At 34.4% G+C, this 27,166-nt stretch overlaps 2 protein-coding genes across 6 annotated transcripts in view; one reads left to right on the forward strand and one right to left on the reverse strand.

Annotated features, from left to right (window-relative positions):
• Positions 1-3,868, forward strand: part of ACSS3 (acyl-CoA synthetase short chain family member 3) — a 129,133-nt gene extending 125,265 nt beyond the window's left edge. Inside the window, exon 17 of the mRNA XM_087934515.1 lies at positions 3,254-3,868. The gene's annotated coding sequence lies outside the window, so the exon portion shown is untranslated. The remainder of the gene's footprint in view (positions 1-3,253) is intronic.
• PPFIA2 (PPFI scaffold protein A2) overlaps positions 1-27,166 on the reverse strand; it is a 194,048-nt gene that overhangs the window by 64,032 nt on the left and 102,850 nt on the right. For all 5 annotated transcript variants that reach the window (XM_087934511.1, XM_087934508.1, XM_087934513.1 and 2 more), the window contains 5 exons: positions 20,386-20,487; positions 18,580-18,744; positions 13,295-13,369; positions 3,713-3,829; positions 88-309 (listed from right to left, as the gene is read on the reverse strand). In XM_087934511.1, the coding sequence (XP_087790637.1) occupies positions 88-309; positions 3,713-3,829; positions 13,295-13,369; positions 18,580-18,744; positions 20,386-20,487 (681 nt within the window). The remainder of the gene's footprint in view (positions 1-87; positions 310-3,712; positions 3,830-13,294; positions 13,370-18,579; positions 18,745-20,385; positions 20,488-27,166) is intronic.

Consider the following 27,166-nt stretch of genomic DNA (forward strand, 5'->3'; position numbering starts at 1 on the left):
AATTGGCTGTGGAAGAACTCCATTTCCCTAAATAAAATTATTCTCAATCTGAGCAAATGACAGGATGAACATCCAAAAGAGATTTACCTCTCTAATATCTCTCTGATATTTGCTGTTCAGTTCTTCACTTTTAATGAGGTCCTTCCTAGCAGTCTCTGCATCTTGTTCCACCTCTCCAACTCTGGAAGACAGGGCAGCCAAGCGATCCTTCATCTGTGCCATTTCATAATTTTGCTTTTCGAGAAGTTCTTGCAGTTCTACCAACTGAGCAGTTTCATCATTTGAGTCTATAGAGCCATTTGATAGACGCTGTTCAAAAAAACCCCACAAAGAACCAGAGCAAGAAGGATCAGAAGGATCAAAAATACAGATATGTAGATTATATTTTCTTACCAATTCTGAACTCTACATTGGTTATGCTCTCTGAAATATACTTACAAAAGACTAGATATCTACATAGAAGTACTCGAACATTAAACTATATTTAACCTATAAAACCAGACACATTTGGAAGAATTTAGAATTTTAGATTTTCTTTCAAAGCTGTTTTTGTAGTTTATATGGAAGTATTGGAACAGCAAAGTAACACATACTTAATGTTAATACAATAGGAATATTATTGTGAAATACTGATAGATAATACTAAAATATTTCATTTAATTTTTAAAGGCTTGGAATGAATTCCTAGTTTATGTATCATTCAGCTTAGTTTCAGAAGTAATTGTTTGAATGAATTATTCGACTTTATAAAATATATAGATTGCTTTCAAGATTCTAAGTATTTCTACTCCTTTGAGCTTTAACAGGAGATAAATATATTTAGAAAGTATAACAATAGCTTTATGGGAAAGGATTCAAACCTTCAGAAGAGATAAAAGCTGCCACTGTGATTGCTATATAAATATTTACCTGATGTTAAGATTATAATACTTTTGTGCTAGTGGGATATCATTTTGGTCAACTTCTGTATGTGCTTATTGACTCACACAATTATTTTTTGGCTCAAAAACAGCAATTAATCATTGATATTTATAAATGACTAACATTAACAGTTTTGTTCAAATCATAAAAGCTATCTAAACAGTTTGCCTCCTGCTGATTTCCACAGAGTCAATGAATCACACTCGAACTTCCTGACACATGAAAAAGTCATAGAATCTTTAGAAACGTGCTCTGGGAAATTATATTCTCTAGAGAATGTGACATTATTAGCAGATGCCTAATTATGTTTTATATGAGTCTGAAATGCACAAATGTTCTATGATTTGAAGCTTGTGTTCTGCTTGAACCAGAAACTCCAGTACTGGAGGTTTTTGAGAAGAGATTGGACAAGCGGCTGTCTGAAATGGTATAGGGTTTCTTGCTTGAGCAGGGGGTTGGTCTAGAAGACCTCCAAGATCCCTTTGAACTCTGCTATCTGTTCTATTTCTTGCCTGTGCATTGAAATCAGTATGTTCCTGCTGCAAGGACAACAGATCATTCTCTGAAGGCATATTTCAGGCATGAAAGATATTTGGAAAGATGTACTTAGCTAACTAATCATTTAAAAGGTTATAATCTGATTAACTGTTACTTGGTTTGTTAAACTAAAAAATCTGCCTAGTATTTTCTTGTTTTAATATATTGGCATTCTCAAAAACATAATTATGCAGTTTATCAGGTATTGTAAATAGCCATATAAAATAATACATTACCTCATCAAGATACTAGCAATTGTCAGTATATAATTTAACATTCTATACTAAATTTTCTACAAACATATTTACAAAGATATGGCAGGTTTATGTTTAAAAGATTCTCTAGCTATAGCAACAAATGCTGAACTAACCCTTTATATAAAATTGATTAGCTAAGACATGTCCAGTTGAGTGAAACCACATCCATTTACTGAGGAAACTCTTAATTTATTCTTAGTTAGTATATTTGTTTATTTGTGGATCTCTAGCTTATTCTTCATTATTATATTTGTGTTAAAGATTCAGTTTGTGGAACTTAAATCTTGTGGAGGGGAACTAATGGTGCTGAATATAGGTGGTCCTCATAATCATAATGGAGCCTGTCCATCACAGTTGCATATCAAGACAACTGTAAAATGTATCACCAATGTGACTGACCCAATTTTACATCCTGTTTTGAACATTCTTTAAGTGCAGGTTATAGTAGTTAAGTGAACTAATGATTTCCTATAAACCAGTTTTGCTGAAAACTGAAAATAAGTGCCACTTTTTGGCAAAACTATTAAAGAATACAGTCTTGTGATTGTGGGATGCTGCAAACATTCATAAATGCGTAAATGCATAAATCCTTTTGTCCTCACCATGCATTCATAAGACTAGGTGGGGGGAGATGGCCACTGGCTCTTTGCAACTGGGTTGTCTGCCATAAATCTGAACAGTCGCTAAGTCACCATTCATAAGTTGAGGACTGCCTGCATTGCTAAACTACAGTTTCTACTTTACCTATTTAAACAGCCTTATCTAAGTATGCAACAAAATGAGCCGGAAAAATGACTGAAGCAATCCAGTCTTCAGATACTGTCTGGGATCTCTGCTTATTGAAAACAACACATGAAAATGCAGGATTCTGGTTAGCATTCTCTCTCTCTCTCTCTCTCTCTCTCTCTTTTTTTTGGCCTGTTGTCTCGTTTAAGAAATTATTTTATGTAAGGAAACTTTTTTTAAAAAAATTCTATCCTCTGGCTATCAAATCACATTATGAACCCTCCACGGATCTATGGAATGCTTCACATTTTATTACAAGTAGAATTTTTATAAATAACATCCTTGCAGCAAAAATAAAAATAGAATTTTAACCCAAAGTCCTAATAGCATCAGACATCCGATAGTTTTATGGTTTGCTAGCATTGTAAGGACGTGCAGTTAACTGCAAAAAGCCTATCATCCTTACACAAATGAGAAAAATATAAAAAAAACATTTTAAATGTTGCCTTCCAATATACTGTAAAATGAGACATGTTAATAAAGATTTTAGATAAAGATTGCATTTGATATACATTATTTTACATAGTCAAGTCAAACAAAATCCAATAACTTTATTTCATGATCAGATCCTACACACCTATTTTCAAGATGATATAAATTAATATATGATGATATAGCCTAAAAATGACAAAGCAAAATTATTTCAGAATTAAGGAAACTGCTTTGTTCCAATTAAAGGAGAATGATACATTTTATTCTCTAATCTTACAGGTCATGACACAAAATTTGACCACCTTTTTATTTATTTTCAGATCTGAACTAACAAAAAAATAGATACATCGTAGATACAATGGGAGGACCATAAAATCAGAACAATGAGAAGTGTTGCCTAATTTTACAGAATGTACAGTTTAAGACATTATTTTCTATTAATTCAACCTCTTCAGAGCTTCAAGGGCAAACTACAGAACTTTCATATATGTTCCAAATGAAACAACCAGGTATATGGAATTGTACTTTGCCAACATGCTAGTTCTTCTCCAACTGAGAATTATTACACTGAATAAGCAACTGCTTTCAAGGAACAATTAATTTTATACAGAGATGTGTTGAAGCAATTCAAAATACTGCTACTATTATTACAAGCTTCCAGCTACTCTGGGCAATTTATGTTATATATAAATGTACTATTTGATAGCTTAATAAAGTGATTCTAGCTTTTCAAACCCTGATGACTCTAAAAAGAGAGAGAGAAAAAATATAATTTATACCTTTTCATGAATTTTTTGTCCAGGCTCCATTCCTTTGATATGCTCTGTATCAGGTGGACCCTCTCCTGATGTAATTTTTCTTTGTATGTGTGCATTTTGTTCACGCAAAGCTATAATCTAGAAAATAATTTAGAATAAATTCTTAATGTAAAATCCAAACAGTGAACACTATTAATTTACAGTATGTCTTATAAATACCACAACTAGATGATGTGATAAAAAATGGTAAACAAAACATGATTTGAACTATTTTTATATTTTCCATATATGATACTGTATTTCATTGTGAAGAAATGAGAATGTCCAACCAATATGAAACAACAGCATTCTCATTATGTTCCCTAGCAACTGGAAATGAGAAACAACGAGAAATAACAAGAAATATATTGTCTCCATAACTGCAGGTGATATTTTATATAATGTACATATTGTTTTGCACTTAAATGTATTTTCATTTGAGTCAGTCTTGACTCCTGGCAACTACATAGATAAGTTGCTGAGATACTGCACTGTTTCAAAGATTGGACTTATTTCATCATCAGGCTTTAGAACAGCGAAATAACAAAGGGGGGGGGGAAATGAACCTGTTGGAGTGGAACCAGTTCAATTGTGACTTTGTGCAAGAGAACTACAGACTTTTACAACAGCAATCACACTAAATGAGAGATGCAGTATAGATGCAATAAAGTCAGCAAAGGAATTGAACAGAACTCAATTGCTTGCCTAGTAGGCCAGGGGTCCCCAACCTGTGGGCCATGGCCCACTACTGGGCCATGGCATACTCACAACCAGGCCACATCAGGATATTCAAGCCCAGATTATACTTTCAAATTCTGCCTTATTTTAGCAGAGATTCCTGAAGAGAAAGTTCAGAAACCTTCTCTGCAGGCAATAATTATAGCATTAGTGTTACAGGCTGTCTGTGATGGCTTTAGATGGTGCTTTGGTACCTTTGAGATACTACAGGAAACCTTCTCTTATCCATTTTAAAAAGTACAGGTGGAAGGAGAATTTTGAGGAACAATACAAATTATATACTTCTTGATACAGAGCATGATAGGATGGATATGAATAGGCAATATGGGTAGTCCTCAACTTACGACCATTAATTTAGTGATCGTTTGAATTTATAACAGCACTGAAAAAAGTTACTTATGACTGTTTTTCACACTTATGACTCTTGTAGGGTCCCCGTGATGACATGATCAAAATTAGGACACTTGGCAACTGGCATGTATTTGTGATGGCTAAAGTGCCCTGGGATCATGTGATCACTTTTTGTGACCTTCTGACAAGCAAAATCAATGGGGAAGTCAGATTCCCTTAACAACTGCAGTGATTCACATAACAATTGTAGCAAGAAAGGTTGTAAAATGGGGCAAAACACACTTAATAACAGTCTTGGTTAGCAATACAAATGTTGAGTTCAGTTGTAGCTGTAAGTTGAGGACTACTTGTAATTACTTCCCAAGATCTAAACTCTGTTTTCCTGTTAATATGAACTTTTAAAGTTGCTAAATCTGGCAACTATTACTACTACTGCTAGCTAATTTCACCAAGTTTTCTCTTATTGGGGAAACTTCAACTACCAGTAGCAGGGAAAAATTGCAAACTCATATTTTAATCTCATTATTTTCTCCATTGTTTTAGCATTATAAGAAGAGACAGGTGGATAAACTCACTCAACTAAAGTATGCAGAAATGAGTTAAATCTTCAGTAAACTACATATAATCTCAGTCCAAGAAATGGAATACAATAACAGATTTTACAGAAAGAACAATTTGTGATGAGATCTAAACACAAAGACGCAACACAATATATAATGTGGCTCTGAAATACTATTTTCCAAAGAAATGGAACATAAGATTAGTTTTCACACAGTTTTCTTTCTATGTTATCTAGTAAATGAATATTTAACATTTTTTCTGCCATTCATTGTAACAAGTCATTCAATTTATAATCTGTATTCATATTTTTACAGAACAGAAATTTCTATAAGCTAAGAAAAATTAATTTACTTTGTTTATTTAGTATACTTGGAAACTGCTCATATCCCTCTGAATGACTCTGGACAGTATACAAAGAGACATAATAACACAAAGCCATAATATAGATATGCATAATGTAGAATGCAATCTATTGTTTATTTTTTTAAAGCATAGAGGCCAAAAATGATGCCTGCCTTCTTATATTAGGAAAATCAATTCTACTACCTCCTCTAGCAGAAGTGTTATTATTATTCTCCCCAATAGACTAATGCTCTTTTCATTAAATTACATCATAGTTAAAAGGCATATGTAAAAAACATTAAATTATGTCAGTCTAATTATACTGAGTGAAATTTGCTTCCAGTTAAATTTTTAGTACATGCCACAATGATTAATTTGATTTTTAATATAATTAAAAGGTTTTAGTAGATGTTTATAATATTTAAATTGATTTAATCTGAAAACACCTAAATTCCCTTTCCTCCCAATTAACAGATTCAGCTTTTACTGTAGACAATAATTATGCTTGTTCTTTATCAAGATGCAGAAGATTTCCTTTATTACTTCATTTTGCTTTTTATCTCCACACATTCTGTTCACCTTCACCCATTGAGCTTGCTACATAATTGTGCACAGGGTACATAGATGCAAGGTATGTAGTACACAGATGTACAGTACATAGTACATCTACATAGAGGATACAGGCTGAATAAAATGATTTGGGTCAGACCTGCACCTTGTGTTTAATATCTTGGAAGATGCCAATAATTGAGAAAACATCGTGTTCTTTATATAGATTTTCAATTTCATAAAGTTCAAAGTCATATTCACTTTGATTTTGGAAATAGTGTTTGTAAGCTATAGACATATTATCAAGATTGTACCAAAGGGCTTTTGAAATGGCCTTTGCTTCTAATTTGAATTGAGTTGAATTAAATTGAGTTAAAGGTAAAGGTTCAATTTGCTAGTTGTTTCTGGCTTTAGGGAGCGGTACTCATCTCCATTACAAAGGCAAAGAGCCAGCGCTGTCTGAAGACATCTCCGTGGTCATATGGCTGGCATAACTAAATGCCAAAGGCGCACAGAACACTGTTACCTTCCCACCAAAGTAGTCTATTTTTCTACTTGCATTTTTACATGCTTTCGAACTGCTAGGCTGGCAGAAGTCCATTGAGTTACTTAATATGGATAAAGGGATCAAGGACTGTTGACCAACTGAGAAGTTTTCAAATATGTCACATTCAAATGAACATATTTAGTTGCAGAACTTTACTCTGCTGTTGTAATGGAATGTGTGGATGACCTTGTGGGAGGAAGGAAAGAGGTGCTGCCTAGGAAACAATCAGAGATGAGAGACAGGAGCCCCCAGTGGCTTAATGGCCAGAGAAGGACAGAAGGACCCACCCTAAAGGATCAAAAATAGTGGTGGGAAGTTTGTACTTTCAAACTTGCAAGATCTTAAGGTATCCTTACAATAAAGTAGAATTAGCTCATCTACTCATGTTTCCTGCCTAATTTACTTTGGAAGTCTGACAGCAACTAATCATATAATGCTATTTATGTATTCTTTATTTTTCTACATGAAGATAAGGCGTTGCAATGAAATAAATGGTGGAGGCACTATGAACAAAACGGCTTCATTTAGTTAAGGAATTCTTGAAACAGAATATATTTTACATGAAAAAAATATTGAGCTATGAACACCATATGGGATGTTAATGTTTACCTTTTGAAATTTGAGGTATTTTAAAGAGGAATAATATTTTTTGTCAAAAAACTCCCCAATATATATTTCTGTTTGTAATTTAATTAAGATGATATGTTCTGGGCAAAACTTCTCCAAGATGCTTAAAGAAGACTTGTAAAAATTAATTTGAATATGTGAAAAAACATCAACAAGCTTTAATTTAAATTACTCCATCAAGAAAATGCCATCTCTGGCATTTCATTAATACATATCATTAATATGCACTCATACACTATTTTTATTGTGCTACCTGAAAAAATAGTTAGTGGAAAGCTAAAATCTTTATAAGACCTGTCAAACTTATAACTTGATTCAGGATCTAGATTTAGACTCTGTATATTTCCAAACCATTAATTTTTCATTAGCAGACAAATTTGCTGTACTTTAAATGGTTATGTGCTTATTAAGTAATTTCTGACAGGTTAGTTTATTGAAGTTGCATTGCAGAGTTCCTGTGGAGCTATATCTAAACCACAATAAAAAATGCCATGCAACACAAAAAGCGTTTTTTTATATCATATTATGTGAAAAAATACTTGAGTGAACCTAATAATATAGTTCATGTTTGGAGTATTGCTTAACATATCAACACTTCCCCAAGCCATCAACACCTTACTATATTTCACTTATTTTTAGAGATTTAAGTCCCCTAACACAAGACTGCAGTCACATCAGATCCCCAGAGGTGTGACAGTTTTAAAATTAGCAATTTAAATTATTAGGAATTTGGCATAATGATACTGAAGGTCCACAGGGCGCAAAATTCAGGAAGATGATTACAGAGGAAACATAAACTTTCCATACCACCATGCAGGAAATTCCAATATCACTATATGCATTTTAATACTGATACATACATACATAGATACCCCTGTGGCATTGTGTCATATTCTTTTTCATATAATATATATGTTTGCAGCTAGCTCAAAATTGTAGGGGACAAAATACTTCCCCCAAATTGGGTTCAGCTGATCCATGGAAGAGTTTATTCACATGTATATGCAATAATATTTTTATATCTATGTAAGTATCCATACATCCTGAATATACTTGTAGATAAGGCCCCAAAAGATAATCTGATCCTCAAATTTTTAAACAAACTATTATAAAAATATGCCTTTTTGACCAATGGATAAGTCAATTGTGATAACTGAAGCATACAAAGCATAAGGCCACCTGGCCTATCACTAGGTGGCCTTATATACAGGATATATAAACCAGACAACATCCATCTGTTCAGACCCAAGAATCAGGGATTTTTCCACATTAATATGACACTTTTACCAGAAATTTTAAAGTAATTTTGGGCTTCTAATAGAGAATGATTAATTTTTCATCAAAACTAATAAACAATTAGAATAGCCTGATCAAACAGTTACTCAATCATATGCAAAGGGAATAATTTCATGCAACATTCATAGTATAGAAGAAAAGAAGTCATACTGAAACTTCCTACCACTTGGTATATGGATTGCTAAATCCCAAACTATGCTCTCTGTCTCTGCCTCTCTCTGTCTCACCCACACATACAAGCAAGGAGAAAGAGGAGAATAATTGTCAAACAATGGAAGAATCTGCACACCTTCAGATTTTGTTAGGTTACAAAAGTCATCATCTCTAACAGAATTACAAATACCAGGGATGATAGGAATTCAGTCCAACAACTGAAGGGCCAAAGGTTTCCTACCTTTGCTTTACAATCTCATCTTCTGAAACATTTAAATCATTTTCAAAAATGTTTATCTTGGCATAGCCTAGAATAATATTCTCTAGAAAAAAATCAATTAGTGGTTCTTAGAGCCTTGATAGTAAAATGGAATTGAAGCTTAAATATTATTAGTAATTTTAATACTACTATTTGTTTTAAAAACAATAAAATTAATGGTAGAAAAATCTTTGTCATGTTCATCAATGGATGATTTGTTTTCCTTCTGAGGTAAATGAATGAAACCACTGGACTACCCCACCTCTCACTGCTAAATCATTTAGTAAATCACAAGTTTGTATACCAATGAAAATATTGGTTTTCTAGAAAACTTCTGCCTTCTGTCTAATATGGAGCTGATTTTCTAACTCCAAAAATTAGTTATAAAAGAGAGATGTCCACAACATAAATAATCACACAGGGTCAAAGGCCAGCAGTCAATCATGAGAGTTAGGTCTCATAACAGACATTCTAGCTAAGTGAATCCAGAAGATCACCAATCTATGCAGTTCCACCTTCATCCATCATGGATGGTCTGCAAGGGATAACTGGATCATCATAAGACAATACTATTCTCATTCTGGAACAAACTTCTTCATGGTTCAACTCATTGAAGAAAAAGTCCTGTTTCAAAAAATGTTTCAGTAGAATCCTTCCTAACTAATATATGGGGTAAAATAATTTGCATAATTTAAATTAATAATTTTCTATGCAACTACTTTATAAAAGGAACATTGTCTTTTGGGAAACTGCTTTGCAAATCTTGATAAATTTAATTTATAAATTAGCATTGAATTCAATTGGCACTATTTTCTGCAAGATAAATTCCCCTGAATGATTTCTATGAGTGCTATTACAGCTTTATTCCCTACAGAAACAAAGAAGTATTTGAGAAAATGACTCTTTAGAGAAAGAAGCTGCATGTGAAAATTAATGTTCAGACAGAGTATTCCTCCTGTGTTACCTTTCTTGCATTGATCCTAGGACAATTCTATGGGCAAACTAAGCAAATCCCTACATGTTACTGCTTTTTTCTTTTAAAAGTGAAGGAGATGATCTTGAATTATGATCAATAAGCCTGGTTTTTGGAGGATTTATTTTTAAGCTCCCTAAAGTTTACTTTTTTCTTGTTGGGGCAGACCAATTAATTCTTTATTATCTGACCAATTCTGAGCACAGTGCTGAAATTATAAAGCTCTTTTCAGTCTCTATCTAAAACCCTATAATTGCATCAGTTGTCCTTTCTTGCTCAGCCTTGATGCCAGTTCGCTGCATTACCTAGAATCTGGGTGGGCAACTAATCAATAGTTTAGTACATGGGTGAGAGTAATGTTGCAGAAAATATACAAAATTTTGGACATAACAACTTACTTTTTAAAAAAATATTTGTGTCAAAATTATTCTTTTGACTTTTGAATGTTATAAAGACATATGAGTACTTCAGTTCATGGCAAACATATAATATACACATCGTTATAGTGTATAATATAGTATATGGGCCATAGTACATTACCATTATGGTGTTTCCTTCTGAGGTAAGCAACATTATACCAAGTACAGAAAAGGAATAAGAAATAATAAAAAAAGAAATTAAAGGCATAAAATAAGAGAAAGGGAAAAGAAATACAATCCATGATAATACAATTCACTATACTTACACTTTTTGACTCTCGCAAACTATGCTTGCTTCTGCTCTTTAAACTTTTCACCTGTCTGTTTTTCAGAATTTTGTTCAATCCACTAACCACTTTTAGATCTCCCTTCCTCTTAATACATTTATTCTTCCTTCAGATACTTGTTCTGTGATTTGATCCTTGTTCATTCTCTTTATGATCAAACTAACTGAACCCATTCATTTTACCCTGTTCCATCTTGATTTACCTTATTGACTTAAGTATTCAGAATTTAATTTGCATTTATCTTTCTCTCTTGACAAACCCTGTTCTTACTTCAATACAACAAATAGACTAAAAGCATGCTATTTTTCAACATTCATTCCTCAAAACAAACTACATTCTTCTCCCCATCAATCTACCAGCATTTGATTGATTGTTATATGCAGCAAGCTAATATTGTCACCTAGTGTCCAGATAAATTGTCTTTCCCTCCACTCTAGTTCTTTAGGTATTTCAACAATATACCCATTGCTGCTATAATTGAGTCTGTTCACTTTGCTGGTCATCCTCTTTTTTTTCTTTCCTTCCATATTACCCAGAATTATGGACTTTTCAAAAGAGCTGGATCTTCACATAATCCAAAGTAATTTGAGCTGGTCATTTATGATTTGAATAAAAACTGACTGGATTTGTTTGATGTTCCATTTTTTTAAAAAAAGTCATGTTCAGTAAACATCCTACCAAGGTGCCATGATTCATCTACTTGCTCTATTTTTTCTTTTCACTTACTTATTATTCAGTTCATTTTCCCTGTCAAATAAAATTATCTTGACTAATATACATTAATTTATAATTCCTATTCAGAGTTATATCAATCAACCTAACATTTATTACAAATAATTTGAATTCAAGAACATGACATAATCTGCAATAAAAAATATAAGGGCATTTGCATTATTTAAACACACTTCTAAGGTCACCATCAAGTATTCCTTATGGGGCTTTTTTTGCTCACTGTAATCTCTTGTATTATTTTGAACAACCTACAAGAATTATTGAAATGTGTTGCATTGTCTTTACCTCTTTTAATTAACTATTCTGTCCTTTTCCATGTGCACACATGGATAATCATAAACTGAACACCTATTCAGAACAGACCTTATCCTAGGCAGAGAGTCAACAAATACTGCTTTAATTCATTACTGGATTTTTAAATGGCCCAATCATTTTTTTCTGTATGTTTGATCATGTTTTATGTAGCTATTTATGTCATCTAATATTCTAAATTCCATTCATTCAGAATGTTGCACAGTTTATTCTTCAAATTCATCTATATTTCTCCCATTAACATTATTACTGGAGCATAACATGTAACTACCACTATCCAATGAGTTTCTACTTTCACACCCAGAATAATCTAGAGGACACCAATGGATACATACATTCAATGCTGTTCTTATGAATGGGTTACATTCCAATATGTTGTTTGTAAGTCTGTTTTGTTTGCAAGTCCAACGAGTGTAAAAACTTAAGCCCTCTGAATAGTAGTGAGTGCCTTGGCTTTCTCTTGCCCCTTACTCCCAGGCTGGGTCAATTGTCCCATGGGCCATTGTGACCCTTACTAGAGAAAGGCCACAGGCAATTGTCCCACAGGCCACATGTGACCACAGGCAGAGGGAGAGGTAAATGCTGGTCCTAACAGCCATTCTTGTGCTGCCTTATTTTCCTACTGCAAACCTCTCAGATGAGAGATGGACTGTCTTTCTCAGTGGTCCCACATTTTTTTGGACCACCCAATCTATGGAAACTGGAGATTTGGTTGATATTGCTGCCAAGCATAGTATGCAGCATACCATAAACTAACCGTTTCCTGCCTTTTTCTAACTTCCAGAACCTTCTAGGTTGGAGTTGCAAACAGGTTTGTTTATATAGGTGGAAGTTCATACTTTGAAAGTTTATAAGTAATTCTATACATTTAAGCCAGTTTAAACCTAAACAACCTAAACCTAAACAATACTATACCTTCATTTATTTATTTACTCTTTTATCACTTACATTCTTACATTCTAAGTCACAATTTTCCATATGCAATTATCATCAATGGGTAAGTCTACAAATGTTGGCATCAATGCTCATTGTGGCATTGCTCAATAGAAATCATGCAGCATTCTTTGCAATGATGTGGAGAGCATTGATCTGTTCTGACACATGCTAGCTTGTATACCAACAATCAAAGCCAAATTTTACTCCAATGATGCTCACATTGCTCTAGAATCTCTAAACTTTCAAGTCAACATTTAATTTCCCAAGCTAACATCCTGTTAGTCAGATTTCACCCACTAGAAAGTTCATACCATAGCACAATTGCTTGTACTTAAGATGACCTCAATAAAAAAGTATTCCTATAAATTAATTTATACATTATAAATTACATTTATATATTAAGTTCAAATTAAAATAATTTTAATCCAGATAATTCTTTTAATGTTTGATCCCATTTAGAATTAACCGATTTTTTTTCTTACCTCCTGATTAGCAGCTGCTAGTTCCTCTTCAAGCGCTGAGACTCTTTCTAAGGAAACCCTTAGTCGTTCCCTGACCTAGGAGAAAATATACATTATGTAACAATTTATTTTTGATGTTGCAGTTTATAGATTCCATCATTAAAGTGACACTATGTACATGGAATCTAGATATTACCAACCCTTCCCCATCAACAATTAAAATAGTCTTAGCAACAAGAGTCTTACATTTCATCTATGGTGGGTCTATAGATTTCTGATCTGATAAATAATTGCCCAATAAAGCATTGGCTAAGAAATGTTTACTGCCTGTATTTTCTTTTAATCTAATGAACCCTTGCTTTTCTTCTCTATCACACTGGGCAGCTTATAGGTAAAGATTTCAACCAAGTCATTCTTCGTTACCCTAAACACTGAAGCTTCATCACATAGCCATTCTAAAAATTCTATTTCTTCTTTATCCATCTTCCTCTTCTCCAGAATAAATGTTCAATAATTTACTTTACAATGTATATTTTATTTTACTATTTCAGTAGAACATCCTTTCTATAGGAACTCTTTCCACTGATATATATTTCTATCTCTCAGGTAGATTTTGCAAATATATTGCTAGTATTCTAGAAGACCTTATTCCCAATAGAAGGAAAAGCAGGACTGTGATAAGTGTAAAGACATAAATAATAAAAAAAACATGCTAACAATAAAATGGCTACTCTGTATCTTTGGATGAGATACACTCTTTGTAACTAACCATAAAAGGTATTGTTGTATGATAAAATTGAAGAAAGGAACGTGAATAGGAGGTCCTAGAGGAAAAGCAGAACAAAAGATGACCAATACATAGAAAGACTGTTGATTTCCACTCTAGTGGACCATCAATCTATAAGCTATATTTTTTTAAAAAAAAATCAATTCTGTTATCAGTCCACATCACACAAATAGGCAGAACCAAAAGTTTCTCTTTTTTTCCTTCCATACATTTGGTAGGATTATTTCCTTCTTTCTTTCTTTTTTTTTTTTTTTGGGAGGGCAGCCACCTGGGGGGCGACTGCATTATCGGGAGCGACGGAGCGAACCTCTCCCGGATCCCGGGAGGGCTTCCTGGACCGAGGTGCCTCCGGACCTGTCTGGACTCGATCGGTCAGGGCCTGTAGGGAATGATTTTACCTGGGGAAGAGGAAAAAAAAAAAAAAACAATTTAAACCTATTTTAGGATTTATAGAACAATTTTCATTTGTCTCCAAAAAAACTGTATTATTACTTTTGAGGAATGCTGTATTTGGAACAAGCTGTTGTGGGTAGCCGGCAGCAGGTGCAGACAACTGAGGAGAGCAAGGACTCAGATGAGGGGCCAGGACCATTAGGGAGTGGACTGCTGCTTTCAGAGATTGTGGGGGCGGGCAGCAGTGATGAGGAGACTCCTGAGGGGCCTGTGCCAAATGCGCATGCGTGCAGGATTGCTCATAAGAAAGAGCAGTTACAACAGTACGGGCAACTTGGGAGTAAGACTGCAAGGTAATGGCCCCTTCCTCAAGAAGATAAAAGCCAGCTGTGAAACAAACCTTTTTTGCAGAAGACAAAGACATTTTGAAACTACAGCCTCGTGGACATTCTAGTATCCTGAGTTTGTATTTGAACATTTTTGTATTGCAAATTATTTCTTGTCTGTTATCTTTTGGCAAGCCTCGTCCAGTTTGGCAAGGCTTGTGCTTATCACAGCTAATTTTATTTTGGTACAAGCATTACAAGGTTTTTGTTCCTTTTGAATTGTGTTTTATTTGTTGGAAAAGGGCGTGGGTCAGAACACAAGCTCTGAAGATTAGAAAAATAGGCTTGGTTTGGCCTGTGCCTTAGAATTGTTCACACCAGTAATATACCAACATTTTCTGAAGCACGTTCACCCTCTTCTCTCCTCTTCCACTATGACTATAAGGAGATTGGAAGTATTTGCTTCCATTTTCAATTAATGGTTTTTCAAAATGTCAAATTGGAAAAATATGTTAGTTTCAAATATGACTTCTCAGAAGAAAAAAAAAAACTTCAGCACTGGATAATGATGTTTGACTTGTTCAGAAAAGAAAACTAGCTGGAATCCCAGCTGAGATACAGTAATAGCAATAGCATTTAGACTTATATGCCATTCCATAGTGATTTACAGCCCTCTCTAAGCAGTTTACAGAGTAAGCATATTGTCTCCAACAATCTGGGTCTACATTTTACCAACCTCAGAAGAATGGAAGGCTGAGTCAACCTTGAGCTGGTGAGGATCAAACTCCTGGCCTTGAGTTGAATTACCTTTCAATACTGCATTCTAACTACTGTACCATCACGGTTCTTACAATCAAGTAAATACAGTGTTGTTCAAAATACAAGCAAATGCTTCTGATCTATTTCCAATCAAGCTGGAAAAGGCAAGTGGAGAGGAAAATGCTAAACTCTGAGGCTTACACATGCCCAGATCAGATCAATTTAACCAAATCAATGTCACAGAGTATAAGTAAAATAGTTTTTTAAATATGCATTTTTATCCTTTCTTCTTAAACATAGACATTTCATTTTCATCCAACAAAAATTACATTAGCTTTTCTATGAAGACCAAAGACTGTTTGCTTTGTCTTGGGACAATAATAAGCATTTCATTTCTGTAATCTGAAAAGTATCCTTTTCTATAAAGAATTATAAATTGCAAATTGAGCTTCTTATCAAATTTTATGAATCTTATTTAACTGACATTAATGTGAAATAATGACAAATCAGTTTAGCTTTGTGCTTATGTAGCTTGACATATTATTGGGCATCAAGCAATTCAGTCTGCTAAATCCAGTCTACCTGTAGAATTAACTAAGCAATCAATGTACCAAAGATGCAATGGTTGTCACTTATTGAAAAGAATGCTGAATAGTTGGGGGAGGGAGAAATTTTTATTTACCAAAATAAATACTTTCTTGAATGTTTAGAATAATGGTTTATTCATTAACATGCTACAACAACACACTACATTGCTACTTTTCTAGTGGTGAATGGCTTTGGGAGGAGGGTCTCTGGTTTTGCAAAGTGAAATTAAATTATGAAAAAATATTGGCCTCCAAAGACCATTTCCAGCAGTGATGAATTATGCAAATTCCAACTACCAAGATTAAATTTAATCACCATGGAAACTTAAAAGTTTCCTAGGATTTCAAAGGTGGAACAAAATTATTCTCAATAGTTTATTAGTCCTCTAATAATCTAACAGCCCTCTGTGAGACTGGCTGGGAAACTGTCATGGACTGTTGAAAATAAAGATCATATGACTGTGGCAATAGCTGAGCAGCAGCCAACATACCAAAACAACCACAATTTCCCCAAATTTCATTCTCTGGAAGTTCCATGTCACTGTTCTGACCCAACCCTGTTACCAGCAAGAAAATCTCAAACAAATGCAGCAACTCAAACCTTCATAGCTTTAATCTACAAATAACTTCTTTGTAGATAAAAGATGGCTTGCAGCCAATTAGTCCAATCAGAAAAGGCTTGACAGAATTCTTCAGATAAGCCGGAGTCTCTACACACAATGATGGGTCCTTTGAGTGTTTTTGCCTTTTGCAAAGGCAAAAATCTTTTGAAACCAGGCTGATATTCCCTGGAGGGAGGGGCCATTATGTTGCATCCTTACTCCTGAATTGCCTGTGCTGCTCTAGCTGTTCTCTTCTATGAATCATCCTGCGCTCACGCACACTTGGAACAAGCTCCTCGGGAACCTCCTCATCACTGCTGCCAGCTCCCACAATCCCTGAAAGCAGCAGTCCACTCCATGATGGTCCTGGCCCCTCATCCAAGTCCTCGCTCTCCTCCACCGTCTGCACCTGCTGCCGGCTAACCACAACAGTCCCGGATTTTGGACACATTCTATAAATTAGTCTATTTGAAGTTATCTTGATTCCATAATTGGTGCTTGCATTTGCACTGCTTTATCCAGTTCAATATCATAACAAGAGTTTTACTAGTATAAAGATATGCTTTCTACAAATTAACTGTGGCTAATTGACTCATTTGGAAGTACCTACAAATTCTGACAGTTTGATCCAGCTTGAACACTACGCGAGTGGAATCACCTCTATGGATACTGCATTTGGGGCTCATAGCTTTGGGCATTTTGTTCATATGAAGATTAGTTTTATTGGTTAGGATTCTCCAGATTGTTAAGAATTTAGATTTCGGTGCATGTGATGTATCTGCTATCTCCAATGCACATTGGAAGTGGGAAGAAAAACTTATTTTAATCAATGCTACAGTATGCAAAATGAGAAATATTATCCTACTATTTACTTTCTTATTGTGACTTTTTTTGTAGTAAATTAGCATTAAAAATAAGGTATTTCAGCGAGATAGGTCTGCTAGTCATACTATTAAAGTTAAAATCTAATTTCCTCATCAAGCACCATGCAATGTACAATCTGATATTTCATTTACTGCAACCATTGAAGATATATTTTGAATTGTTGATAATAAACTGATAAGTTGATATTCTCATTAGCTCTTTGATTTTAGGTCAAGAGAAGGCAGGCTCTTAGCAAAGTAAATTAATACAGAAAAATGAAGCACTTCAAGTGATATTTAATTAAGTGGAATTTAGTTTAGGGTGACATAGTCTTTCTCAAATCAGCCTATTTCACAAGATTGTTGTCAGAGGAATACAAGGAACACCGATCCTCATGTATGCAATATTAACATCCTGGAGAAAAAGGTTGGATTTTAATTCTTTTCCTCATAATTATCATGAAAATAAAAATGTTTCAAACATCTAAAATGTTGGAAAGTATGAACTTTCTTTTAAAAACTTGGGAAGAGAAATATATGCCCCACTGATAATCTGAAAGACTCGGCACATGTATGCTGGTGAAATCTGATATCTGCTCTGAAAATTAATAAATAAACTTCAAAAGTCATATAAAAGGAACCAATAGTTCAATGTTTGCTCTTTGAGACAGAAAAAAAGAAACAGAGAATATACAAATCCTCAAGAAAGCTAGTTCTTCTGAATGGTCTGGCACTGACTTTACCAAAAAGCACATCACATCTGTTCAATATAAAGGTTTGTCATGATCAGCACAACATTTTGGCATTTAGTTTTTTTTTCTCCTCTGTTGCTATTTCAAGAAGAACAACAAAAAAGACTAGGTGGGGAACAACATCCTGAAATGATCATCATCATCACATATGTCACCAGGATGAGGAGCAGATCTTCAGTCCGGGGGAAGCAAAGAGAGAATGTGCAAAGTAAGCAAGCATTTATGTCCATACTGTACCTTTTCATCTAAAGCCTTATGATGCTCAAACAAAGATTTCAATGCTTTCAGAACTTCAACTTCACTGGAAACTCCCGAGGGAGACTGTGCTTGGCGTTTCACCACTGTCATTCTCAGTGACCTTTCATGTCTTGAAACAAGGCACTCCAAATGTTCCAGTAACAGCTGTTTCAACATGAAGAAGTTAGCTCATTAGTACCTAAAGCTTAGAGACACTGTATTTCTAAAGCCTAAATCAAAATCATAACAAAAGTGGCAAGTTTTCCAATACTGGAAACCTTATAACACTTTTCCCAATACCACGAGTGATAAATGAAGAAAAATCTAATAATATGAATATATTGCCAATTGAGACAGAATTGAAATAAAGTTTAAAAAATCCAATTAGTATATAAATAGAGGTGAAAGTATATTATGAATATGTTAACATTTAACCAATAAGCATCAGCTAGAATCAAAATCAGCAAGAGTCTCAAAAATGAAGGACACTTTACTGGTAGAAATGTATCATGATCTACTATGCTGGTCCAGTGGAGGGTGATAAATAGACTTCACAGTCAAAGTCATCCATATGTCTTCCATTCTTATGGGAAGATTAGCGCCTGAGTTTCCCTTCGGCTCATCAAGCATATCAGCCATTACAGCCATTCCTCAATTAGCAACTCCCTTGTTTAGCGACCATTCACAAATACAATAGTAATAAATGGAAATTTAAAAAAAATTCTGACCAGTGTACGCATTTAGGACTAAATTTTGTGTACCTGACAACAAAAGTCTTTAGTGAGAAACTGATTAAGATATGGCTAAGTTCAGACAACAGTACCAGCTAGCTGGAGGGTTCTAATCAACTAATTAAGGTCAGTGAGCTTGCCATTAGCACTTTTTAGGGGTATGTTAAGCTATAGAAAAACAGCTCAGGAAGATTGCTTGTCTAAGTAATCTCTTAGTTCAGGGAGGGGGCAAACAAAAAGAAAAATAAAACAAGTTAGGCACAGGCCACCAGATGACAAAACTTTGTCTGAATGAATTGAAGCAACTAGGGATCTTCCCAATCTCTCTCCCTCTCTCATGTTCAAATAGTTCAATTTGCTTAATAGCTGAGTTGTTGGAACAGAAGATATCTATTTATCTTGATGTGATTGTCGTTATTCCCACAAGTGGAACATGTCTCATAATCCTAGTCATGATGATATGATTCTAAATTTCATAAAGAATTCTGGCATATTGAATACCAAATGAACAAAAAGGAGGGACATGTTAATTTTGTAGCACTGCTTTTGAAAGATTTCAGGTATAGAAAGATTTCTAGCCATTGTATACTAGCATTTTCTGCAATTTATCTGCTATAAACAGTTGGATTTCTTAAGAATTATCTGGGAAGACTCATCGCTTCATGAGTTCAAAATGTTTCATAATCAGTAATCACTAAAAGGTCTTGGGACGTCAGGAGATAAACAGCCATAATTTTCTCAATCATTGTTCAGGTGTCAGCTATTCAATTTCATACCTGGGTCAAAAACTAAACCGAGCAATCTCTGGGCAACTATTAAAAGTCAGGTGATATTTAAACTGTTCAATAAAACCTATTTTAAAAATGGCTCGAAAAGATAAACCTGAAATAGAATTAATCTCAAAAATATAAAAATCTGAATTTTCAAAAAGACAATACGAAAGAATGCAATGGCATTAACTTAGAATATGTTTGCTCTGACAAGACCTATACAGATCTAATACAGCCATTGTTACATTTTTTCAGCTCTATTAATAAAAGTCTCCTGTTAATGCTGTAAGTAGTTTTCTACTTACTCTTGTATTATTCCTTTCAGCTTTCAATTCCGAAATTTCTTCTTCTTTTTCCAGCAGTTGTTCCCTGCATACGTTTAGTTCTTTTGTAAGTGCAGCAAATTCCTGCAGTTTTAAAAAATGCATTATTTCAGAAAATTTCGTAAACATTTTTCAATTTCTCATTAAAATGACAAATTTAAGATATGAAATGCTTTTGAAATATTTTATTAGATTAAAAAATTTCAGATAGCTTTAAGAATTATTTTGTTAGAGAATCTGAAATTAAATAAAACAAAAATTAAAAAGCACTGTAACTATTTCTTAGTTTTTCCCCAAAAGTAAAAGGTAAAGGAACAGGCAAACCTCTCCATAGCCATTATTCTGTTAAATCATTCACCAATTTTACTTTCAAATTTATAAACATGGTTATTGGCACCAAAACTTTACTGAGCAATGTCATTGTTTCAGGTAACCATTATCAAAGGGAGAATCTAAAAATAATACAGATCAGTGAGAAATTATTAAATAGTGCACTATGATGTATGATTGGTATGGCTAAGATTTATACCTACTAAATTAGAAAGTTAGTGACTATATATGTGGTTTTCAAGTGGTCATCCATGTGTTTGTGCAGTCATACGTGCACACATAAATACATTCAAACATACATTCTACATGTGCATAATAGTTCCATCAGAAATCTGCTATAGACTAAGTGATTTGGGGCAGGAAACAGACCTACATACCATATTCACAAAGAAAATCATACCACTTACTTATAGCTCCCCAGCTATTACAAATATTTTGGAACAAGAAATATCATCAACATATGATGGTTTTTTTCAGTGCTTACTTTATAAAACTTTTTCAGGAGATATTTCAAACACAGCAAACACAAATGCATTTCAATAGGCAGCAATGTGTATTTTACAGACTTATCTGGGAGAAAACTAATGTTCCCTGATGTTGGCAGTAAAGCCACGGGCTAAAATAAAATAACTCTGCAGATAGTAAGTATATACACAGAAACACACATATAAACATAAACAAAGAATGAAGGATGTGAATTCTTACATTTTTCAACTTAAATTACTATCCTTCCATTCAAAGCAATATCTTCAGATTATGGAAAGATATTTATTCTTAGTGAGATGTCTTCACAATAATTTGACATGCAAAAGTCATTCCGTAAAGTGATTTTGGCAATTCATTTTTAGTGTATTACATAACAAAAAAAAAAAAACCTGCTAAAATAATTATAAATAACTCGTGCAATTAAAACAGCTCAATAGTTCTGTTTCACTTATGTTGTGCATTTTCAAAAGACAGAAAAGTATACAATATTATTTTCAATGACCTCTCTTAGTCTCATATGCATCACAGTTGGTTTCTTTGATCTCTGTGAAGGCAGTGAGACTTTGGAGCCTCAAAGCTGTTTTCTCAGTACTCAACGAATCAACTGTCTGACCACTGAGAAACAAATGGTGCCAACTTGGTCCCAATTACCTAGCAGGATTGTTGGAGCAGAAAACTAGTTTTTGTTTTAAGGTTGGCTAAAATGGCCCAGATGCTAAAAATGGCTTCTGGTTATTTCTTCCTTATAATCCTAATCTCGGTCTCAATAGAAGGAAGGGTGAGGTTACAGACAAGATTGAAGTGCCTAACTATGGCCATAGATAAGGTAAAAGCCTCTCTGTTCCAATAGTCTTGTTTCCTTGTTTCTTTGGTTTCTCTCTCTCTCTCCCTGCCTCCCTCTCTCTCAGAGAAAGAGAGCGGGGGCGGGGGGGACTGGTAGCAATGGAGATGAAATTTTGTATTGTGATTCCACCTATCAGTCTTATACAGCTTCTAAAGGATTATGGGAGAATCAATATGCATTCTTGCTTTAAAAGAAGTACATCAGAATTTCCATGGGTCTTCTACATAGTTTTTAGAAAGAGGAATATCAGTCTCACTTGAGTTTCCTCAACATACAAGAATATAGTCAGAACATTCATTTTCTCTGTTCCTAAAGATATAGTTTGCATTGAGCAGAATTTTGTTAAATGAGTCAGTTAACAAAGCAAAGGATAGTACATTAAAACAGATAAACAAACCTAACATGCTTCCAAAATAAAATATACCTTAGTCTTCAAAATTTGCCTTCAGAATGGCAGTTGAGCTTGGATTAAATGCAGATATATTAAAATTAATTAAAATGTATGTGAGAATCTAGCAAAATTTCTATCATCTTTGAGGGACTGCCTTTTTTCCATTAGATGTACTCAGGTCTGGCAGGAAGGGCATGCCCATCTTGTAGGACCAGGAAGACAGTCTTTCCTTCCATAGCACCTGCTCTTTGGAACATCATCCTCCTGAGCTCAGATTGACCTTAACTCTATGGCCTTCTAGCTAGGTCTAAGGATCTTTTGCAAACAGGGAGCCTACAACATGGCTTTGTTAGATATGAGTTTTTAGATATCTCCCATGTTATATATAAGTTATACAAACTTAGGACCACAATTGGAATCTCAGTGAAGAGGTGAAACAAAATATCGTGTGACTGCTTCAATCAATGACCACAATTCCTGCACTCCAAGTTGTGATTGTTAAGTGATCTCACCGGTTGTTAAGCAGAGTTCCATGTAAAAAGGGTGAAGTGCTTCAGAGGGAATGTGGAAAACCCTGGGAGATCTGACACAGCCCATGTGTGTGTGTTACTACATCAAATGGACAACCCTTAAGAGTTGAGCTAAGCATTTTGGCTTCTCTGTTGTGAAAAGAAATAAATGAAACTTATTTTTCATATTTAAAATGAGATTAATCTATCAGGCGTGGATCTTGAGAGATACAAAATAATAGCATGAAATCATGCTTTATGAAACACATTTGTTGGCCTAGACATTATCTTAAAAATGATCATGTAGCTTGTCATTAGGAAGTGAATAATAGCAGAATCATCTAACAAATATTTAAATTAAAATTTTAAAATGCAAACTTTAGTTCTACCTTGTTATGTAACAACCTTTGATGATAACAATCTTTGCTGCATATTTATCTCACAGATGCACAGAAAAAGGGATGTTGTCATCTAGAATTATTTTTTTGCCTAGATATATTGCATGGTCAGTCATAGTTTAAGCAGCCTCAAGACAGAAACTGCTGCAGAACTAATACCATTTGACAGAGAGCACTACACCATTAAATTCATAAAGAAACTGCAGGGATGCAACAACAATTACAAAACAACACCATAATAATCTAAATTATTAAATTAATCAGCAGTGATAATTCCACCAATACATGAAACAGCAAAGGACAGGAACTGTTGAAATGCATAATTTCCCATTTCAAAAACTCAGATTAGATCCTGGCCACAGAAGACTAATTCCTCCAATGAAAATATTCCTGTCCTGTTCAGTCAAATTGGGAAGGAATATTATGGGTCCCTTGGGGGAACAGCCTGTCTCAGTAATAGCCCATCTTTCTAGAACAATGTTGCCACAGAAATTCTGCTAGCTTGTGTACTTTTAACATTCCAGAAAGTGGTAAAAATTGAGTCTGAGCTGGGATTATTAATTTTTAATTAGGACAGTTAAATCTATCCTTTCAGCTTTTAATTACTGGTTTAATATATTTATACTTTTGGATGTATTGCCTAGAGTTTATTGAAATTGGTGGAATATAAATTATATGTGCATATGTTGCATATAATACCATATAGCTCCCTCTACCTACCCTTCACAACTGCAGCTCTTGAGATTCAGAGAACCAACAGAGAACAGTACAAACCAATCAATACTCCTCCTCTAGCTACCTCCACTTACCCAATGGGACAGTACCAAGAATATCACTCAAACAATGTCTTCCCCTTATCTTTCTACTCCTTGCGACCATAAAATAAAATTCCCAATCCATATTCCAAGAACATATGGCTATCTTTATCTGCTTACTTATTAAAGCAAATGTAAATGATTATTTGCCAAAACATGAAGCCTTTTCGTTAAAAGCTTATTGCTAGTTGTAACAGTGAAAAGATCCAGAACTTAGATGCAACATAAAAGCAGATTTGTGTAAAGAATTTTCTTATAATGTGCCACATGCAAAATAATTGAGTAAGTTACGTTTTATAGGTTTCTAAACCAAATGTTTTAATTGCACAAGAAAGGCAAGTTCACAAATTCAGTATTCAAAATGAAGCTTTCAAAAAAAGGATTGGACTGAAAGGTTAGGGATCATAATCCAATAACCATAGCTTTTAAGGCCCAGTACAAAGATGGAGATGAGACAAGAATGGACCTAAGGCACTTTAATGTGCTCCAGTTAAGGCAGGAGTGAGCAATGATAATCTCTTTCATGTTTGTTAAATTAACCTGCGCCATTCTTCATCATTGGCTAAGGGCTGAGAAGAATGGGACTTCAACATCTAGAGGAATCTATGTTGCTTTTTCTTATTTTAAAGGATGGAAAAACATGGAAATCTTGGCTGTATAAAACCAAGATGTTTGTCTATTTAAGGCTAAGCCTGGAGAACAAAATTCCATAAAGTAGAAGATACATCAGTGGCTGATAAATAGTGTTGACAGTCATTATTTCCAATAAGTGTCTATACAGAAGAGCTGAGCCTAATTCAAAGAGAATTTATTTTTCTGAAGGAGAAAAATCAGTTAAAATGTTTTCTTCAGCACATATACTAATATTTTGCTCTTCAAAGAATGAAATGGTTCTTGTCTCCACTAATTCAGTTACAATATGTTTTTTTAAAAAACATTATTTCAATAGTTTAAAGTATTACTCTGGGATTACAGACTAAACATCAGAATACTTAGGCTCATTCAAGTCCAGTTTTCTTTACAATTTGTTTCTTTATAGGGTTATAGTTAATTGCATATGACAAACTATTCCTATAGAAAATTTTAAAGTAGTGTGCTAAGTAAAATTGGAAAATCAAGTGTCCGACAAAATCTTTTTGGCTCACAGTTATGTAGGTCCCAACTAGTTCAATGTTTTTCTGTGCAATATGAGTTCTATCTTTTAGTATAATATTTTAATTATTTATTTAATTATGAATAAGGGGCAAATATTAGATACTACCAAAAAATTTCAAGCAACACAGTTGTGTATCATAGACAAGTAATCTTGAACAAATTATTTAAACAATGCAGTGCAGTATAAAATTTCTTATCATCATTCACACTGTTACAAAGACTGAGATTCAGGAATTTGACAGCTTTTATCCAGGATAAAATTAAAGTGAAAAGTTATAACATGGCTTTCTTAGTTAAATGCTTTACTGAATATTAATATGTTACTGAATAGAAACACCGCCCCCCCGAAAAGCTGGAAAGTGGCAAAAACTGCACTTCTAAATTTAAACTTGTTCCAAATGTCATAAATAGACATTAGAAGTGAGAATTTCGTCAAAACATTGAAGCTCAAGTGTGCAACATTTCATTGCCCCCCTTTCTTTCCACTTTTATTGTATCTCTCCACTCCAACACTTAATGATCTGTTGCAACTAAGAATATTTCAATCCTGATTGAATTGTTTGCTGGGAATCAGTGATACGCTACATACCCGTTCTTAGGATTTTCTCTCAATATTTTGTTTTTGTGAATAGCATAGTCATCAATCAATGATTTGCTGAATTGGACTAAATTGATCACATTACTCTCAAATACTGAAAAGTTAATTTTAACACAAGTTCCAATCAATCTATATTTATAAAAGCCAAGTACATCACAAATTCTCCAGAACTGCAAAGCCTAAAACTTGAAATTTGGCATATATGTTCCTCTTAGCTTCTAGGTTCTTGCTAAGAAAGGATTTTTTGAAATGACCATCAGATCATTACTATTACAGTAATTAACACACTCTGATGCTAAGGAGTTCTACCCCGCACCCGAAAAGAATTCTGTCCCATCTGCCAGTTACCTCACAAGGTTGCGGAACAGCAGTAGGTAGCATTTTTCGCTATTACACTCCATAATCCTGTAGCTGTAAAAGTCAGCAGCAGACACGTTCTTCTTAAGAGGACCCTTGGTCTTTGTGTCGCACTGAGGTATATTGATGTAATAGCCATCTTCTCCATGGCAGAACATCAGAGGGTACTGGAGAGCTCAGGAGCAGTCTGGGGCTCCTTACAGTACTAAATGCTGGTACCTCACCAAAATGTCTACACCTTCTACCTATGAAATTGCTTCTGGACTCAAGGTGGCAGGAGAGATATTCCCGTATGTGTTTCAATTATTGACCAGCACTGAGCCAATGGATTGTGAACCGGATTTCTCCTGCATAGCCTGATCTCTACTAGTTGCCTCACATTCTGTTACCTCAGTTCAAACTGGCAGACGTTCCATTCCTTCACTCAGGAAGAGTCTGGGGCTCCTTACAGTACTAAACATCGGTACCTCACCAAAATGTCTATGCCTTCCACCTATGGAACTGCTTCCAGACTCAAGGTGGTAGGAGTGATATATTCCCTTATGTGTTTCAATCACTGACCACCACTGAGCCAACGGATTTTGAACCAGATTTCTCTTGCATAGCCCAATTACATAGTGTTGTCACTAAGCACAGGTATCCAGCTAGTAAATATATATTTTTAGCAAAGTATCATACAGTATAATGCTAAGAAGTATATCAACATTTGGTTCAAAGTAAATGCAATAACTATAATATCTACTCCAGCCCACAGTAAGATTGCTGGGATTTCTAAAACCTGATGAGGTGGCTATCCTTTCACCAATGCCTGTAAACTCAAGTAAAACCTTCACTCTCAAAAACTTCAACCCATTTCTGCCAAGAGCACTTATCAATAATT

Source organism: Pseudonaja textilis, chromosome 5 (assembly GCF_049901715.1).
Source record: "Pseudonaja textilis isolate UNSWEBS1 chromosome 5, rPseTex1.2, whole genome shotgun sequence".
Taxonomy (NCBI): Eukaryota; Metazoa; Chordata; class Lepidosauria; order Squamata; family Elapidae; genus Pseudonaja; species Pseudonaja textilis.